Here is an 18,879-nt window from a genome sequence, read left to right on the forward strand (position 1 = left end):
TGCCATGCCTGACAGTAGGCTTAGTTGATTTAGCCAGGTGGGCCAGCACACTGTGGTCAACAGCCCGGTCAGTCTTGCAGGGAGGACGACGAGTTTTTGACCAGATGGAAAATATTGAGTTAGTGTCACTGATGTTGAACTTCCACGGAAGCCCTCGGTGGATATACCTGCGGCGGGCTGGAAGGCGATGTCCGGGTAGAAGTATAGAGCCACAGGTGGAGAGACAGCCAGGCAAAAACGAAGCCGCAAAAGATCTGTAGCAGAGTACTGGAGAAGAGCTGTCGCCGGGTGATGAATGATGGATAAAAAAAAATCCCAGGTGAGCACGAGCCACACCAACACCCTGTGGATCCGCATCTTAAGCCACCAATATACTCACACATAGATGGATGGAGTGGACTGTGGAGTGAACTAGCAGAAGGGCTGGTGTCCTGTTAGCCAGTTTTATTCGCATGAAATCTCATGTTTTTCAGGACACAGGTGTAATGGACCTGGTGAATGATATCATGTACCAGCCGGTGACAATCTTCCTGCCGTCAGACGGTGTCATGGCATCTCTGCCGCAGGAACAGAAGGACTTCCTGTTCCACCAACACAATCGACCCCAGCTGATGGAGTACCTGAAATACCACATCCTGCACAGCCAGAAGGTAAAACTTCTTTAGAGGGTACTTTTAGAGAAGCGTTAGACACTTTACAGCATGGCAGCTGGAAGAACAGCTCTGAAAGATTTGATAACTGGGATAAAATGTGAGGGTGCCTCAGGGAGGTTATCGCAGAACAAACATGGTGCTGTGGAGGTAAAAACGCTGAAGCAGGTCAGGTGGTTTCTCAGGTTTAGTTTAAAATGCCTTTAATCTCAGGTTTACGCTGAAGGACTGATCTTCCTGGACTCGGCTCGGAGTTTGCAGGGTTCGCCGCTCTCCTTCTCCTGTGGTGGGACAGACAACATTGTGAGTACTACAGTAAGAGAAATCTACAGAGAAGACAAACAAGACAAACATGGACTCCAAATAACCAACTGTCCTTTGAACAGGGAGAAATCTTCATCAACAACAGGAAGTGTCGGATTGTTCAGAGACACCTCATCTTTAAAGCGGGCATTGCCTACGGGATCGACTGCTTGCTAACTCCTCCCAGCCTCGGAGGACGCTGTGATGAACAAAGAACCTTTGACCTTCCGGTGAATCCTCACTTTACTGTCTGAGATGCATCTGAATGCTACCTGGAACAACCAGACATACTGATTCTGACTGTGTAAACTGTTAATGCTGATGGTGTTGGAGCACGGGTTGTGTGTAACTCGTAGGCTTGAAGTGTACTCACACAGTGAAAGTAACGGTGAGAGCCTGGCCTAATCTACAGTCTTAGAGGCCTGCTGTGTTCATGTTTTAGTTTCTGGTTATTTTTCCTGTAGCGGTGAACAGTCTGAAAAATGATTTAGAGCACCGAGAGCCTGGCTAGTGTGGGTTTAAAAAAGCTAGATGGTCCTAAAATCAGTCAAACATTTCCCACAGCAGCACAAATAAAAAGATTTTTGCAGGTGAGCTGATGGTTCATTTGATCTTTTCTTTTCTTCTTCTGTGGTAGACAAGCTGTGGAGGATGCAGCTTTTCTTCCACTCGCTGTCCTGCGGGAGGCATTCGTAAGGTCTGAGTCCCATCTTTAACAAACTCACTGCCTCTGTCAGGCTGAGCCTCGAAGGAAACGTCTCTGTTTTTTGTGTTCAGGAGGTTCAGAAGTGTGATCTGCCCACCTTTTCCTTTGCTAAGAACACCGGCTGTCGCCCCATCTGCACCTTTAACATGTGGGAGCCAAAGTGTTGTCGTGGTTACTACGGACGAGACTGTCTGGGTGAGATAACAACGTCATCCTCATATTAAAACCATTTCTTCAGTCTTTCTTAAATTTTTTGAAACTTTTCTAGGTGAAATTGAACAGTTTTTGTTGTGTGACAGAATATTCAGCTTTTTATATCGTTAATTAAAAGCAAAGAATAAATATCCTGATTGGCTGCGGTTAGAGTTAGGGTTGGTGCTGAGGTTATCACTGATAATGATTTGAGGGTCTGTCCCAGTGAGAGGTAGGGTACACCTGGATAGGTCACCAGTAGGGATGCACCGAAACCACTTTTTTGGAAACGAGTATGAGTACTTGCATTTCAGTACTCGCCGATACCGAGTACTTAATAAAAACATGATTTAAATTTGCAGGTAACAGCTTTAGTCCTATAATTTAACAAAAAACAAACAAGGGATGGTTTGGAATTAAGAACATTTATTTAAAATGAAAAGCATGTTGTATGCAACATATTACAGAATAAATAATTATGAAAAAAAATGTAAACAGTGACAGTGCAACTCAAGTATTTTTTTCAGTTTATTGTAAACTCTGCCACTTTGGACAACACAAGGGGCATTAATAAACATCTTTGCTATCTTATGCACAATATTTGAATAAACTAACAACATCCACCAACATAGAACTGTGGCAGTCAGTGCAACTGAGGTAGGTATTAACATCAAGTCTAAGATGACTCACATAGTGGAGAGAAAAAGTGAGTGGCAGGGTTTTTTTTTTTAAAGAAAAGTAGCTTTTCTGCATTATCAGCAGTCAGACTGTTTCTGTTTTCATCTATAATGTGTGACACTGAGCTAAAAAGCCTTTCACTTTCCACACTGCTACATGGGGCTGAGAGGTATTTACGGGCTATTTTAGCCAAAGTGGGGAACCTGATTTTGTTGACACCCCAGTACTTCAGAAGACTGTCTTCACGAGGGCTTGGGGCCTCTCCGAGGTATGTGTCGAGCTCAATGGCAGCACCTGCTGCCAGCGGCTGTGCTGCCTGGGGCTGCTCCTTAGCGATTTCGTCAAATACAGTGTCCAGACTGCTGCTAGTGCTGGCCTGGGCCTTGAGGAACAGTTTAGCAGGAGGTTCTGCAGCTTCTGCCCGACTCCCCTCTGCCTCAGCTCTGGACATCATCTGCAGCTCCTGCTTCAGGTGCAGCTTAGCCTCTGGAGCAGTGTCGTTGGCGAAGAAGCGATCTTTATACCTGCACAAAATTCATAAATGTATTAATATGTGGAAAAATAGGAGTGATTTTAGTTTCCCCTAAACCACTGTGACAAATGCCAGCCATTTGACTTTCTGGTAATAATAAGGGAAATGTATTTGATATTATATATATTGCATACATTTGTATTTGTGTATTTTAGTTACAAATATATAATATTTCAGATGTAAAATAATCTTACATTTAGTACTGTAGCTATACTCATTGAATACCTATAGCACACAGACTTTACCTTGGGTCAAGTATGGTGGAGATGAAGTACAGTGGGTTGATCTCGACGTCACTGAAGCGCTTCTTGACAGCTGCCAGTAAGGTTGCTTTCATTGCCTTGACGCCGTGGTCCTCGTCTGTTTCTCTGTTTAGAAGTCTCACTAGCACAGTCACAGCTGGGATGACATCAGAGGCTAGTGCGTCGTAGCTGCTCACTTTTTTAGTTAGTTCCTCAAAGGGGGCGAGGATGGCAACAGTCGTCTCCATAAGAGCCCATTGGTGAGCGGTGAGATAGTCAGGGAGTTCGTGCTCGGACACATACACCCCCAGCACTCGCTTTTGCTCAATGAGGGACTGGAGCATGTAATACGTGCTGTTCCAGCGCGTCTGTACGTCCTGCTGCAGTCTCTTTATTGGCTGGTTGAGCTGTCCCCGAATGTCATCGAGGCGGGAGTAGGTTAAGGCGGAATCTTTAAAATGCCCAACTATTTTCCGTCCCACTGCTATAGCATCAGCTTTGCTCCTCTGTGCTAATAAGCGTGGGTAAATAAGCGTGGGTAAATAAGCGTGGGTAAACTCTTTCGCTGAGCACAATTTGCCTTTGTTTTCGCGTCTTTGTTCACTTTGAAATAGTTCCACACGGCTGACTTGTTTCGCCTCGCCTTCTCCCAGCTCTGAGCTGCAGCCGGGGCCTGGGGGCGGGCACTCGGCGCCTGTGATTAACCCCTTACATGCCTCTCAAACATAGACTTGTCTCAGACCGTGGTATCGGTCCCCGGTATCGGGGGACTTTTAACGAGTACTGGTACTTTAAAAAATGTGGTATCGAGGCCGATACCAGATATCGGTATCGGTGCATCCCTTGTCACCAGTACTTCAGTGAGCATTTCAAAATGCAAATGATCTCAGTGACATCATATAAATGAGCAGGTTACGTCACTGATTGATTTGATTGATTCAGCTACTGATGGACTGCCTTCTCTGCTCTCTGTGCAGGGTGTCCTGGGGGGTTCAGAGCTCCCTGCAATAACCGTGGGAAATGTGATGACGGTCAGCTTGGTAACGGTACCTGTACCTGCGACACAGGTTTCAGAGGCACGTCCTGTGAGCTGTGCAGTGATGGATTCTATGGACCCACCTGTAAAGGTGAGTAATAGACGGGGTTTTCTCTGCGGCGTCAGATTGTAACACTCTTACTATCCTGACTTGCTTGTTTTTCAGCCTGTAACTGCTCAGAGCATGGGTCATGTGACGACGGGTGGAAAGGTACGGGTTTGTGTTTCTGTGAGGCCGGATGGACCGGAGACCGCTGTGACGTTCAGCAGAGTGAGTTCATTTCCTTCGTTGGCTTAGACTGAATTAGATAAAACCGATCAGTCCTAAAGACACTCGCCAGCTCTCAGCGCAGTTCAGACCAAACCCGAGAATAAAAATACTCAGGTATGAAAAGCAGATGTTTGTGCACTTTAATCACACTCATGTTTCTGTGTCTCCTCCAGCTGAGATCTTTCAATGTTCTCCAGCCTGCTCTCCAAAAGCCGTCTGTAAGGCAAACAACACCTGTGAGTGCCGGCCTTTTCATGAGGGTGACGGATTCACTTGCACAGGTAACAGTGGACCAGCATGAGGTGCCATCTCTCTTTTAACCTCTTTCAATCTCATTTAACCCGAACTCTTTCATGGCATGCATTTTTAATTTCTCTGTGCTATAGTTATAGTGTTCAACAGAACACTATAAAGTCACAGTTGAGTAATGATGTGCAAAACTCTTTATTTGATGTCTGAATATAGCAGAATTTTTCCGAGTACAAAAAGAAAATGAGAAACAACAATTGTGCTCCTTTGAGCAATATGGGTCATTTAAAAGCCATTTGAAAGAGCAAAATTTAGTTTTGTGATCTAGACAACCCAAAATGTGATGTCCCCATATGTGGATGCCAGGTCCTTGGAGGTTAAATGACGGTAGCTGAGTGTGTACATCTTTCCCTGCAGTGGTGGACATCTGTCAGATCTGGAATGGAGGCTGTGCTAAGGGGGCCAAGTGCTCACAGAATGGAGGTAAGGTGAGCTGCACCTGTCCCAAAGATCACACTGGAGACGGGTTCACCTGTCAGCCCATCGACCCCTGTGCATTAGGAGACAATGGAGGCTGCCATGAACACGCTGTATGCACCATGACGGCTCCGGTAAGGACGACATGGGACTTGTTTTCTAAGGTTACACCATCAGGTCCTACTTACCTGTAAACTCTGTGTGTGTGTGTGTGTGTGTGTGTGTGTGTGTGTGTGTGTGTGCGTGTGCGTGTGTGCGTGTGCACAGGGGAGGAGGAAGTGCATGTGTAAGAACAACTACATCGGAGACGGAGTGACCTGTGAGGTCAGACAGCTGCCTATCAGCCGCTGTCTGCAAAACAACGGCCAGTGTCATCGCGACGCCAAATGCACCGACCTCCACTTTGAAGGTACACGTGAACGTCATTCAAGTGGAAGCTCATTGGATGATGAAGTATTGAGCAGGAGTGTTTCTTGCAGGGTGAATGCATATTGTTATTGTGAGCGAGGTCATGACGTTTGCTTACAGCAGCCGATTTAACCCTCGGAGCTCGAACCCTGACTTTTTTTGAAGTGGAGCAGAAAGTTTGTGTCTGTTGTGATGTGTTTACAAAGATTAATATTTTCCTGCTGATCGTCAAATCTTTCAATTCAAATTTCTCTGAGCCTCATTTGTGTCAGCAGCAGCTACACACCAGGGGTGTTGCTGCACAGAGTAGCGGGTATTTACTAAAACATACATGGAGTGTTTAAGAAATTGACTGTTGTTTCAAATGAATCATGAATAACTCTCAGAATATCTCTAATTATACTTGAATCATAACTTTTTGTACCTTCATGGAAAAAGAAGACATGTATGAATTCATTAATCTGTGTTCCTTTTTCTTCCCTGTAGGTGGAGCTGAGTGTTCCCTTCACTGATAACCTTGACATGCTGAACTTCTCCCTCACTATTTTTCGTACATTCTGATATTTATGTGTTGTGCAGATTCAATGCTCGGTGTGTTCCACTATCGTTCCAAGAAAGGTCAGTACAAACTGAACTACACGGCAGCTGAGCAGGCCTGCGCTGCAGAGGGAGGCCGCCTGGCCACGTACACTCAACTGGCCTACGCTCAGCAGGTCAGTGAACACATCACAGTAGCTCCCGGACAATTGACGTCAGCCCCTGGCACTCCTGCTGAAACATGTCGGCTGTGTGTGGCTCTGCAGGGCGGGCTGAACATGTGTGCTGCTGGCTGGTTGGACCAGGCCCGGGTGGCGTACCCCACCACCTACTCCAACCCAAAGTGTGGCTTCGGACACGTGGGCATCGTGGACTACGGCACCCGCAAAAACCTGAGCGAGACCTGGGACACCTTCTGTTACAGGATGCAAGGTGAGGGAGGAAGATGATGACACGTCTGGCTTCATGTGAACACGAGTGAAAGTAAATCTGTTTGTCAGATTTCTATAATGCAGACAGTGTGTTTATTAAGATATGAGCAGGTGAGGTGCACTTTATTTAAACTTTGTAAATACTTAGTAAAATTTGGCTGTGAGGGAAAAGGCACATTTGTTCCTTCACAGTAGCTGGAAGTCTGCACAGACTAGGTTTGTTAGTTGAAGCGTGCTCAGTGCCATGGTTACGTGCAGATGATCGGCCCGTATATCTTTGTTTCAGAGGTGAAGTGCGAGTGCAAACGAGGTTACACTGGGGACGGTTTCAGCTGTACTGGAAATCTGCTGCAGGTCCTGAGATCCACGCCGAGCTTCTCAAACTTCCTCACCGTGAGTGACGTCAGATCGCTCAGATGCCACTGATCATTGCCTGCACGTGTACAATCCTATCCCTCCTTCTGCAGCAAATCCTGAATTGCTCCCAGGCTTCCGAGTCGGGGAAGCAGCTCGTGCAGCGTCTCAGTAACCTGACTGTCCAGTCCACTCTGTTCGTACCTGACAACAGCGGCCTGCCCAGCAACCAGGTGAGCCATTCACCAGGGCCCTTTAATTTTGTCACACATACAGTTACATCGGTGTGCTCACCTGTGCGTTCCTCCAGACTCTGTCTCTGCGTGACATCGAGTTCCACCTGTCGGAGGGTCAGGCTTTCCCTCTGAGCCAGCTAAAGAACGGCAGCCGGATCAGAACTCGAGTCGGCAGTCTGACCGTCCTCGGAGTCGCCGACCAGCTTGACCCGTCGGCTCTGGTCAGAAACAAGCTCATGCAATTGTCATGCACCGCTACACTAACACGCCTCTCTCCTCCTGCTCACTGCGTCAATCTGAATCAGAGGAGACCAAAAGTCTTCTGCAGCACAGTGATCTGACCTAAACGTGCTCAGAGTGTCCCCCTCATGTTTATGGGCTACCTTTGCTAAAGCGCCGCCTTTCCAACTCATTTAGGTGTCTGAGAGAGCAAACAGAACTGTCCTGTCTCTGTGCGTATGTGTCTGAGTGTGTGTGTGTCTCTGAGTGTGTGTTTGTGTGTTGTTTCTGTTGTTTGTATGAAGTTCTAATCTGGTTTCGTTCTCTCAGTCGTTTCGTTACATCAACGACCACTTCGTCAGCGACTCTGACATTATGGCTGCCAACGGGATCATCCACGTCATTCAGGGACCCCTAAAGGCCCCGGCCCCTCACCCACAGGTGAGTCCGACCTGCCTCCATAATCAGAATGCACACTCCTTATCTGACCCCCTGAATTCTCTGATTGGCTCTGCAGATGCATGTGGCGCACAAAGCTGGGATGGGCATCGGCGTGGTGCTGCTGATCGCGTTGTTGGGCGGAGCCATCTTTGTGGGATACCGCTTCTACCGTAACAACACCAAACCCTTCCAGTTCCACTACTTCAAGGTCAGACTGGAACTTTGCACTGAGGCTAAGGTTCCAGGGGGAGTGCTGTCAGTGTGACGCACCTCATCATGACATTTTTATTTGACGCAGCTTCACTATCGATCTTCACTCGTGTAACTCGAGTTACTCCTGTGGTTGCTCTGACAGGAGGATGACGGGGAGGAAGAAGCTCCGCCCACAAACAGCAGCCGCAACATCTGTAACCCGGTGTATGAAGCGGCGCCAGCGGCTGGCGAGTCCAGTGCGTCGGCGGTCACGGTGAGTCATCGGCGGACGTTTGTGCAGCTCAGAATGAAAGCTGTGACCAACGACCAGACTGCAGTCTGCTATCGGTTTACAGCACGCTCTGTTTCATTCAAACCTTTCAGGCTCTCACTCTGACGACTGAGAGGAGGATTTTATTACACTGTGTTTGCAGGTGGACGACAAACACGAGGTGGAGAACGCAGGAAGTTACGACCTGCTGCAGATCAGCTGAGAGGGAAGTGGAACCTTGGCTGATGTCTTTACCCCTCGGTGGACTGGGACCTCTGTGGCCAGCTGGGTCTCCGACACTGCCGGTGCAGACGAGTCCCGTTTCAGGCTTCTCTCTGTGAACTGAAGGACTGCTTCGCCCAAAACTTAAAGTTCGCCTAGCAGAGTTGGAAACAACACAACAATGCTTTTCATTTTCTCTGCAGTCTCTCATTTATGAAATGATTCCTGTATAAAAAATATTTTACAGCAGATATGTTTAAATTAACAGATATAAATGAAAAACTGCAAATAAAGCCGAGCTGAATGGGAATGCTGTCGTTTCATGGCCTCCATCTGCCTGTCAGAGAGTCGTCCTCATGACTAAATACTGAATGTGGATACTTTGATGTAGTGATGTCACTACACGCACAAACACACACAAGTGCAATAGGCAGAAATGTAAAATATGAGAATCTGTGATGAATGGATTAATTTCCTTGAGTTTTTCTGTGATTGTCCCAGAAACACTAGGCTGGGTTTGCTGTTCAGGTAAAACAACCAGGTGTGAACCGGCTTCACTGACACAGCCGGGAAGGAACTCATAGTGGGACTGAACAGAACACTGCAGGATTCAGAGGTCACTGACGGACCGTTGCCCCCTGCAGGCCACAGCTCGTTACACACTTAATGTGAAATGTAATGTTTTACCCGGTCGGTCGTACGCACAGCGGGCAGACTAGGAGCAGCTGGTTATAATCCAGTTTCCCTGCATGTGCACGTGAAAGGGGCGGTGTTGGCACCATCTGACTAATCTACAAGGGGCATTTCATAAGTCACATGACTATGGCACCTACACCAGAAACATACCAGTTTAAGTGAGCTGGACACTGTGGGGCCATGTGGGTGTGACCACAGTGTCTGCTTGGTGGTTTCTGTTAATTATTCTGCACCAAACTTCTTTTACCACAAAGAAATGTACTTTTTACTTCACTCCTACATTTGCTTGACAGGTGTATCTGCTGCCACCTGCTCTTCAGCACAAACTGATATTTTCACTCACCCACTCAGATGGGTACGTGTCAGATAATAACACATACCCATCACAGTCTGCTTCTCAGTCACAAATCTGAGAACCACACGATACAATATTAAACACATTCAGAAGGCTGTGCTTTCAAAACATACAAACGTGAGTGCTACAAAACTAATCTGTGTGAATAAAAAAATGACCTCAATAAACAGAGAGCTGATCATAGTGTACTTATGTAGTGAAAAACAATTACATTTATATAAAAGTGATCTATGGTCAGTTTCATGCGACATACTGTGAGATTTACATGAAAAGTAAATACAGGAACTTCAGTTGTATTTATTACTGATATAATACAGAGGAACCCCAACAATCACATAACCCCCATGAGCACGCACTTTGGTGACGACTCCCATTTAACAGGAAGAAATGTCCAGCAGATCCAGGCTCAGCGAGGGGCGGCCATCTGAGACACCGGTAAGAGAAAGAAGACAGGACAAAGACTTGCTGTGGAAGAGAGCCAGAGATGAACAATAACTAATGATTAAATGCAGAGAAGTGAGTGAAGAAGAAACACTGCATCATGGGAATCCCCTGGCAGCTTACACCTATTGCACCATAACTAAGGGAGGATTGAGGGTCACCTGATCCAGCCCGAACTGTATGCTTTAGCAAAAATGAAAGTTTGAAGCCTAATCTTAAAAGTAGAGATAGTGTCTGTCTCCCAAATCCAAACTGGAAGCTATTTCCACAGAAGAGGGGCCTGAAAGTTGAAGGCTCTGTCTCCAATTCTACTTTTAAATACTCTAAGAACTACAATTAAACCTGCAGACTGAGAGCAAAGTGCTCTAATTGGGTGCTACGGTACTATCAGGTCATTAAGATAAGATTATAGGGCCTGATTATTCAAGACCTTGTGAGGAGAAGGATTTGAAATTGTGGATTTAACAGGGAGCCAATAAAGAGATGCCAGTATAGGAGAATCTATCTCTACTCCTGTGTAATCCATAACTGTAAATTTAAATATTATAGGAGGTTTTCAGGAAACACTTAAATGTTCCATTTTATGCCACATGTCACAACTGGAGTGTGATTAAAGTGGTGGGTGGGCTCTTTCACATTTTGCCTTGTTTTAGTTTAATATTATATTAAGCGTAATGCTGAGGCTGTCATTTTTAGAATCTACATGGATGTTAAAATCACCCACAATAATTATTTTATCTGAGCTGAGCACTAAATCAGATAAAATCTGAGAATCTGTCACAGTAACTGGTTGAGGGTGAAGTTCAATAAGTCCATGACAGCATAATTCTGTACATGATGGCAAACACAGGTAAAAAAACAAGAGGACGATGCAACAAAGTCTGAGGCTATAAATCATTCAGGATCATTAGAGAGACAAAGGAAATAAAACTAAATGCAAGACACAAGGAGCCTACCAAAATAAAACACTAAGTAATATAATGGAGACTGAAGATGAAGACACAGAAATACAAGGGAGGCACAATAAACAGAAACTAAAGGAATTGAATATGAACAAAACTATAACCACAAAAAGAACTAGATGCTCAATAAGAGAATATAACATGAGAATATAAACATAAAAAAAGGAAATACAGTTGTGATATTTTTGCTGGTTTCTAGCTTGCTTTTAGTTGGTCTGGGAGCAGACGCAGGCTCTAAGGGGCAACTCTAGATAGTCACGTTTGGGAGGTTTTAATAAATTTGGCCAAATTTCTAGAAATATTGATTTCAGTGACACAACATAATCATTACTGCTGACGTGAACTATATTTTTTACTGAATTTATGTTTACCCTTAGTCAGCAGTTTGAAATTTCTCACAGCTCCCTGCTGGGGCCCCTGGATTGACTCTGGTTGCTGGTGTCTCTAGCGTCACATGTTTCAGACTCAACTGAATCAACTTCAGCTTTGGTTTTCATTACATATATTTTATTAATAACTAAACTTCATTTCCATCCATTTAATATAATAGCTAGTCTGTGAGCTAACAGGAAAGGGAAATGGATTTGAAAATGAGTGGAACTGCCATGTTAAATAAATCTTTATTTCTCTTTTTATATTGAATTAAAAAAAATCTGTTTGCTAATTTGGGATTTAAAAATTGTTTTTTGAAATGAGATTTTTATTGAGAGTTTAATAATATTTTGTGAAATCCAACATGGATTTGAAGTATTTATTAATGGATTAAGCATTCATTTTAAGTGTTTTAATTTTAAACTAAATTGTTAAATAATAAATTACTGTATTAAATAAATACAATTAAAAATTAATTTATAAATGCATATTTTATTGCATCCCTCTGGACTGGAATAGCTGTTGTCTTTACATTAGAAAGCCCCTTGTTGTGATTTGTTGCTCTATAAATAAAGCTAAGTTGGCTTTACAGTCACATAAACAGCACACTCTGCTTCTATGATCAAGTGTAAATTCTATGATTATCAGTGTGTTGCAGCTTCACCCTGTGGAGTGATGGAGAACTGCAGGTAATCTTCACTTTAAATCCTCAGAGGTGGATGTGTTATTTTTACGTTTAGATGTAACTGATTAATTTGACCATTATAACCTGTCAGGAGTTGGTTTGTTGATTCATGTTGTTGGTTACACACATATAAAAGAAGCTCTGAAAAAAAGCTTGAATTACACAGTTAAAAAAAAGAAAGAAAAAAAAAGCAAATATGATATCATAAAGTTATAGCTTCAGATGAAGTGAAGACTCAAAGTTGCCCGTCTCAAAGTCAGAGTTTGTTCTACCTCTGTTTCTTCCCCTTTTCATCTCCACTTTACCTCAGTAGTTATTTTGCCTGTCAATGAGGTGATTTTACTCGCATCAGAAGAGCTGGAGGAGGCGGCTGGCACAAAGAGGTCTGGGAGTCTGCTTGGACTATGGAAGGACCCGGAGAAGCAGCAGAAAATAATGGATTTATAGACATGCATTTACTATAATTACCCTAAAACACTTAATAAGGACTTATTGGTGAGTTTGAGCCAAGTCTTTTCTACAAAGTTGCAGCTTTTGTTTTGGGTGTTATTTAAGGCATTTCCTGCTGTGCCTGTGGTTGGCATGAAAAGAGGATGATGCAGCATCTGTAACCCGGTTTATGAAGCTGCTCCAGAGTCCAACGCATCAGCATTAAAAAAAAAAAAAATCAAATCCAGATTCAGACTCAAAGACGCGACTGTATTTAAGAAAAACAAAGACGTGTCAAAGAAAACGTTTCTGATCCTTTTTATAGCAAGGATCAATGATCTGCTTCCACAGACCGAAACTGACAGATTGAAGAGATTTATAATAAAAACAAAAATCTAATTTAAAACTTGGAACCATGGCTGACCAACCAACCAGATGTAAAACTGGAACATCTGGACTGAATGTGTGATGAAGAGTAAAAGTCAGCTTGATTAAAGAGTTTATTTTCAGTCAGAATTTGAAAATCATCTTTCTGATCCACGACTGATAATCTGACACTCTGGTGAAGATGGCTGGCTTCTCTGAGTCGCAGTGCCAGCTGCCCCATGTGGCAACACCAAACAGGAAGTAGGTGCCATATTTCTGACAGAAGAGTGGTGCTCCAGCGTCTCCCTGCAGAGACAAAGAGTGAGTTTCTCCTGATGGTTATCATCTCTCTCTCTCACTCACACACACACACACACACACACACACACACGATGAGGGCTGAAGGTCTTCCACGTCAGCCATGTTGGATCCATAAATATTTGGACAATGTTTTTGTTAATCAAAATTGAAGTGAAGACTTTTAGCTCTAAATCAAGAGGTTTAACAAAATATTACAGTAACTGTTTATGAAGTACAGACATTTTTATACTCAGCAGGCCTAACCTTCACGGCCAAGACACAAAATATGAATGATGAACATTTATTGATAATGAAGCAGCAAACTAGACCCTCAGTTGGGCATTAAATACCAAACTGAAGGCAGAGAGCCAGAAAGCATCTGAAAGTGCTGAAGTAAAGACCTGCACAGCATCACGAGGAGGAAACACAGCAAGTAGTCAACGGGGATTTTTATAAATTTGAGAAATTGTTCTTATATTTATGCTATTGTTCAAGTACTTATGGACCAAGCTGGAGCTACAGGCTCATGAACCTCAGACTTGGAACATTTCCTTCTGGAAGAAACACTGATTAAGGTAAAACCCAAGCAACTTTTGTAAAGAGTTAAAGAACAGCTTATGATTACAGAGAGGCACCACGGACATGAGATCGTGGAGTTTAGAGTCGATCACAGTCCCTAACAATGAGGAGTGTCCAGATCATCAAAATAGCTATAGGATTTTTAAAAATTTGTTTATCCTCCCTGATAAATGTCTAAAATGGAAAATCCACAACCTGAAATCACCTAAAGCACCTCAGTGATGTCATTTCTCTTTCTTCACAAAGCTTGTGTTCAGTGATGCATCTTTAAGGGAAGAGGATGTTTCACTGATAAATTACATGGATGGATATCCATCCTGTATTAATAGCTTTACAGGTGGTCAAAACAGCTCCCATCAACACTGAACATTAATGGTATCCACTGCTGTGTGCAGTAGATGAAGTTGTGCCGGACAGCTGTGCTTTGAAAGGAACACCAAACCGATGTCGGGTTTAGTTACCATACAGGATGTGGAGCCTGCAGGATGTGAACAGATGTGAGAGTCAGTGACGAAGCCTCCCCATTTCTGCCTGCAGGAGGTTGCGTTGACGAGTGTGAGCCCAGCGTGATGCAGCCGGTCTGGATCAACACCCTCTACCAAATTAAGAAGGGTGTAAAGTACGATCAGGATACACAGGTCTGAAGTCCTGTCACATGACTCAGTCTGATCACACACCAAACTACTGGTTGTTCCTGTTCTGTACACTATGCAGGAGGAATGAGGATGTTACCTTTCGCTTTAGTTGCTCCCCAGCCAGCTGTGATACAAGACCAGGTGTCATCCAGGTCGTCATCCTCATCAGGGACACAAACTGGAGACACTTCAGAACCTGTAGACAGAGTCAGGGCACAGTGAAGATTTCTCAGACACAGTGAAGACTTCTCAGAGTCAAATCTCCTGAAGGTTCAGGCTCACCAAGTCTGGCAGCACTGCTCAGGTGAAGCAGTGCCAGGTTAGACTTTGGGGGGAAGCCTGTTTTCTGCGGCGGGTTAAAGACTTTGTCCACCAGGATGGTTTGAACTGGCAGGAACTTGATGTCATGAAGCCCCAAAACTGCCACATCCTCTTTAGCCCTGCAGTAGTAGTAGTAGTAGTAGTAGTAGTAGTAGTAGTAGTAGTAGTAGTAGTCAGTAGGAACATTAGCAGAGCTGACACGTGACAGATTACACTGCAGTACTGGAGCCAGTATTAATGGTAGCAGGACTACCTGACGCCGCAGTGTTTGGCGGTGATAACCCAGTGGGGGTGGATCAGAGCGCCGCTGCAGTAGTGGCGACCATTAAACTGTAGGCTGACCTGCCAGGGCCAGAGGAAGGGGCAGGACTCAGTCACATTCACCACGGACAACACGCCGTCCACGGACAGCGAGATTTCGGCGAGGCCGGGAGTCTGATCACAGCCGGAGCTCTGTTGCTTACCGCACTCCTCTGTTACCCCCACATGCAGGAAGGGACAAAATAGAAACACCTGAACTACATGTTGATACACTGACTGGTGGATCTTCTGTTGCAGTTTAAAGATGGTGTGATAAAAAAAAAAAAAAAAAAGCTTACCTTCCTCTATGAGGTCATCTTCAGACACTTGAGCCTGATCACCTGGAAATGGAAGAAGTCCTTCAGAACAGACTCCACCTGCTGCAGGTGTAGAAAGGTCGTGGACTCTGAAACTCACCCATGGTGTCAGACATCCACTGAACATGCTGCTGCACTCTGGTGTACACTCCAGGTCTTTTGGCACGACCACAACCCACCCCCCAACTCACCAAACCTGCCAGCTCATACCTGGTGCCTGTGAAGCAGGACAGAGGACCTCCAGAGTCCCCCTGACACACATACAGGAACACAGACACCACACGAGTTTCTCAATACTCTCCAGATACATGCTGACTGAGGTTTCCTGGTCCACATGATGAACATTCCTTGTTTTCAGGCTGCACAGATGTTCAGCTTGTACCTGACAGGCATCCAGTCCCCCTTCATCCTTCCCAGCACAAAACATGGAGGGCCTGATCCTGCCTAGGTAGTACTGGTTGCAGGTATCCGAGGGCAGGATGGTCACATTCACTTCCTGCAGTCGGTTGACTCGAGGGCCATCTGGTGATGGAGAAAGAACACAAAGGCTCAGATCACACCTGAAGAACCCCAGCTTCCTGTGTACAGCAAACATTTCCTCACTCTCTCGGGTGGAGCCCCAGCCAGTGATGGTGCATTTCATGAGCAGAGGCAGCGGCGTCATCCAGATGTCGATGGGTCTGACGAAGTGGTTGAACTCCAGTGGTTTCTCCAGCTTCACCAGAGCAATGTCGCTCTCTTTAGACTCAGTGTTGTAGCTGTGATGAATGAAGATCATGGAGACTCCCACCAGCTAAGCAGAGAGATGGGAACATTTTCTCATCTCACATCAGGACGATTGTCTGTGCTACCTCCGAGGAACCAAAGAACCAAGAGAACACAGCCTGGAGCCTAACTCCGATCCCACCCAGATATCCACAGACCGAGGCTCCTCAGCACCCCAACAATAAATGACAGTGAAAAGCAATCATATTATTATTCCTCCTTAAAACATCGTAAGCTATGCAGTCAATGTCTTAGGTTATTACTGCTGTTTTTGCAAAGTAACAAAAATCCTTGTGCAGTGTGTTAGCACACTCTGGTATGACCCACATTTTAAGTTTTGTTCTAAGCTGTCCATCGGACATTTCAGAGGGTCATCAGTGAAACCCTGGACACAGAGTCACTGCTGTCTGCAATGCTGCTCGACTGATCAGCCTTCAGCTGACGTTTTTGATGACAAACAGAGTTTACAGTTCAGTGCCTGACCTGCTCCTGAGGCTCCTCAGCTTTATCCAGGTCATGTTTTCCAGCAAGAACCATCCACAAGGATACTTTATTATGCCTGTAACACAAGTCATGACATAATACTTAGTACTGATGTATTATTGTACAGTCTTTACATTCCAACATAAAACACCTCGGGGTGACTGTTACTATTATACTATATAAATAAAGTTGCTGACTTAGTTTGATGTGTACTCAGTAAGATAAGATATAAGACTGTATTGATCCCACAGCAGGGAAATTTGTGCATTTCCTCAGCTCAGGTACAGATATCAGAAGAAAAACACAAAAAATACAAATAAAACACAATAAATACAAAATAAGTAAAATAATACACTATAACGGCACACACAGTATGTGATTATGGATAGAGGGTTGTGGAAATATGCAAGACATAAATTTCACTATTCTACCATATCTATTACTAAGTAATAGATATCTGTGAGTATAGACAAGTACACACTAAATATACATTTGTATACATACACCTGCACATGTCCATACATATAAAGGTACATTATGCATGAAGTGTGACCGTAGATGTCCACAATGTCCAGTGACTCATGACATTGTGATTGAGGAGTTATAGAGTCAAACTGCTGTTGGGATGAATGATCTGCAAAAGCGCTCCTTCCTGCAGCGAGGGTGTTTCAGTCTCTGACTAAAGGAGCTGCTCAGCACACTCACAGACTCATGTAGAGGGAGATGTTGGTTGTTCATGATGAATGTCAGCTTTACTAAGATCCTCCTCTTGCCCACTGGCTCCAGAGGACATCCCAGCACAGAATAAGACCTCCACACCAGTTTGTCAGTCCTGCTCCTGTCCATGCATCCGCTCCCCAGCAGGCCACTGCATAGAAAAAGGCAGATGCTACCACAGTGTCATAGAATGTCCTTAACAGAGTCCTGCAGACTCCGAAGGACCTCAGTCTCCTCAGCAGGTGGCGTTGACTCTGGCCCTGCTTATACAGGACATTTGTATTTGTAGTCCAGGCCAGTTTATTGCTGAGGTGAACAACCAGGTACTTGTAAAAGTCCACAATCTCAGTGTCTTCTCCTTGGATGTTAACCAGTGTTTGTAGGGGTTTACTTCCTCCTGAAGTCTATGACCATCTCCTTTGTCTTGCTGGCGTTGATTTGGAGTGCGTTGGTCTCATACCAGCCAACAAAGTCAGTGATGACCCTCATCTATTCCTGATCATTCCTGTATGATATGCATCCGTTGATGGCTGTATCATCTGAGAAATTCTGTTGGTGGCAATGGTCCAAATTATAACAGAAGTCCGAAGTATACAGGCTAAACAGGAAGGGTGAGAGAACCGTGCCCTGTAGCACCCCTGTGCTGCAGATTACCACGTCGAACACAGAGGTGATAAACCTGATCCTGGATCTGTCCTGGTGTCAGAGAAGGTTGTTCTGAGCCAAAAACGCTCTAAATGTATTACATGTACTACTGCTACCATCTGACCAGGTCTAACACTGGAACCCTCTCTGAACATCTCAAACTATTCGAAACTATTTACAAAAAAAAAAAAAAAAAAAAAAAAAAGCCAACTGCAGAGGCTGCGACAAAACAAATGTGACCTCTGACCTTACGAAGCAGTGGGCAGCAGAGATGACCCACAGCGGGCTGACGATAGCACCCCCGCAGGCTGGCATGGAGGCGAGCTGCAGGGAAACCTGCCAGGGCCACGAGTGAGCCCAGGCCTCCTGACCCCCGATGATTCGGGTTTCCAGCTCCTGCTCCAGCATGAAGGAGCGCACCCCGGCGAGGTCTAAGGGCAGAGGTCAGAAGAGAGCTCAGCTAATTATTTCAGATAAAAACTGTTCAACCGCCAATGTTACAGAAAAATGACCATAAATACATAAATAAGCCAACGGGTTTAAGGAGAAACTTCAAAATAAAAGCACAGGCAGCATGGTACAACATATAAAGAGTTAAAATATTTTCAGCACCAATTTAAAAACATGAAACATTTTTATTTGTCAGTGAAGATCTGGCAGGGTTTCACAGGATTTTACTGTTTTAATACAAACTTACATACTTTAAAGTAACATTTCTAAATTATCTTTAAAAAAGCATTTTAAAAAATATTTAAATCATATGCGTATGATTCTTCCTCTTCAAAAACTAAAATATGTCCATTTTAATACTATTACAAGCCTATAACGATAACAAAATAAAAATATTTGTAAAAGAAACTTGTT

General features: G+C 44.4%; 2 protein-coding genes across 2 annotated transcripts in view; one reads left to right on the forward strand and one right to left on the reverse strand.

The window, feature by feature from the left end:
• Positions 1-8,952, forward strand: part of stab2 (stabilin 2) — a 35,914-nt gene extending 26,962 nt beyond the window's left edge. Inside the window, exons 51-69 of the mRNA XM_005734196.2 lie at positions 474-650; positions 864-953; positions 1,037-1,183; positions 1,591-1,650; positions 1,731-1,854; positions 4,281-4,430; positions 4,506-4,610; positions 4,784-4,891; positions 5,277-5,470; positions 5,604-5,745; positions 6,324-6,457; positions 6,548-6,713; positions 6,999-7,105; positions 7,180-7,299; positions 7,377-7,523; positions 7,852-7,962; positions 8,039-8,170; positions 8,318-8,428; positions 8,589-8,952. Of these exons, the coding sequence (XP_005734253.1) occupies positions 474-650; positions 864-953; positions 1,037-1,183; positions 1,591-1,650; positions 1,731-1,854; positions 4,281-4,430; positions 4,506-4,610; positions 4,784-4,891; positions 5,277-5,470; positions 5,604-5,745; positions 6,324-6,457; positions 6,548-6,713; positions 6,999-7,105; positions 7,180-7,299; positions 7,377-7,523; positions 7,852-7,962; positions 8,039-8,170; positions 8,318-8,428; positions 8,589-8,648 (2,385 nt within the window). The 3' untranslated portion in view covers positions 8,649-8,952. The remainder of the gene's footprint in view (positions 1-473; positions 651-863; positions 954-1,036; positions 1,184-1,590; positions 1,651-1,730; positions 1,855-4,280; positions 4,431-4,505; positions 4,611-4,783; positions 4,892-5,276; positions 5,471-5,603; positions 5,746-6,323; positions 6,458-6,547; positions 6,714-6,998; positions 7,106-7,179; positions 7,300-7,376; positions 7,524-7,851; positions 7,963-8,038; positions 8,171-8,317; positions 8,429-8,588) is intronic.
• Positions 8,953-13,023: 4,071 nt separating this feature from the next.
• ovch1 (ovochymase 1) overlaps positions 13,024-18,879 on the reverse strand; it is a 6,917-nt gene continuing 1,061 nt past the window's right edge. The window contains exons 3-13 of the mRNA XM_005734197.2: positions 18,263-18,446; positions 16,654-16,729; positions 16,009-16,198; positions 15,788-15,927; positions 15,506-15,656; positions 15,388-15,429; positions 15,042-15,261; positions 14,750-14,907; positions 14,565-14,663; positions 14,294-14,427; positions 13,024-13,259 (exon numbers count right to left, since the gene is read on the reverse strand). Coding sequence (XP_005734254.1) covers positions 13,098-13,259; positions 14,294-14,427; positions 14,565-14,663; positions 14,750-14,907; positions 15,042-15,261; positions 15,388-15,429; positions 15,506-15,656; positions 15,788-15,927; positions 16,009-16,198; positions 16,654-16,729; positions 18,263-18,446 — 1,556 coding nt within the window. The 3' untranslated portion in view covers positions 13,024-13,097. The remainder of the gene's footprint in view (positions 13,260-14,293; positions 14,428-14,564; positions 14,664-14,749; positions 14,908-15,041; positions 15,262-15,387; positions 15,430-15,505; positions 15,657-15,787; positions 15,928-16,008; positions 16,199-16,653; positions 16,730-18,262; positions 18,447-18,879) is intronic.

The sequence above is a fragment of the Pundamilia nyererei genome, unplaced genomic scaffold (genome assembly GCF_000239375.1).
Source record: "Pundamilia nyererei isolate P.nyererei 1_Seehausen unplaced genomic scaffold, PunNye1.0 scaffold00057, whole genome shotgun sequence".
Lineage (NCBI taxonomy): Eukaryota > Metazoa > Chordata > Actinopteri > Cichliformes > Cichlidae > Pundamilia > Pundamilia nyererei.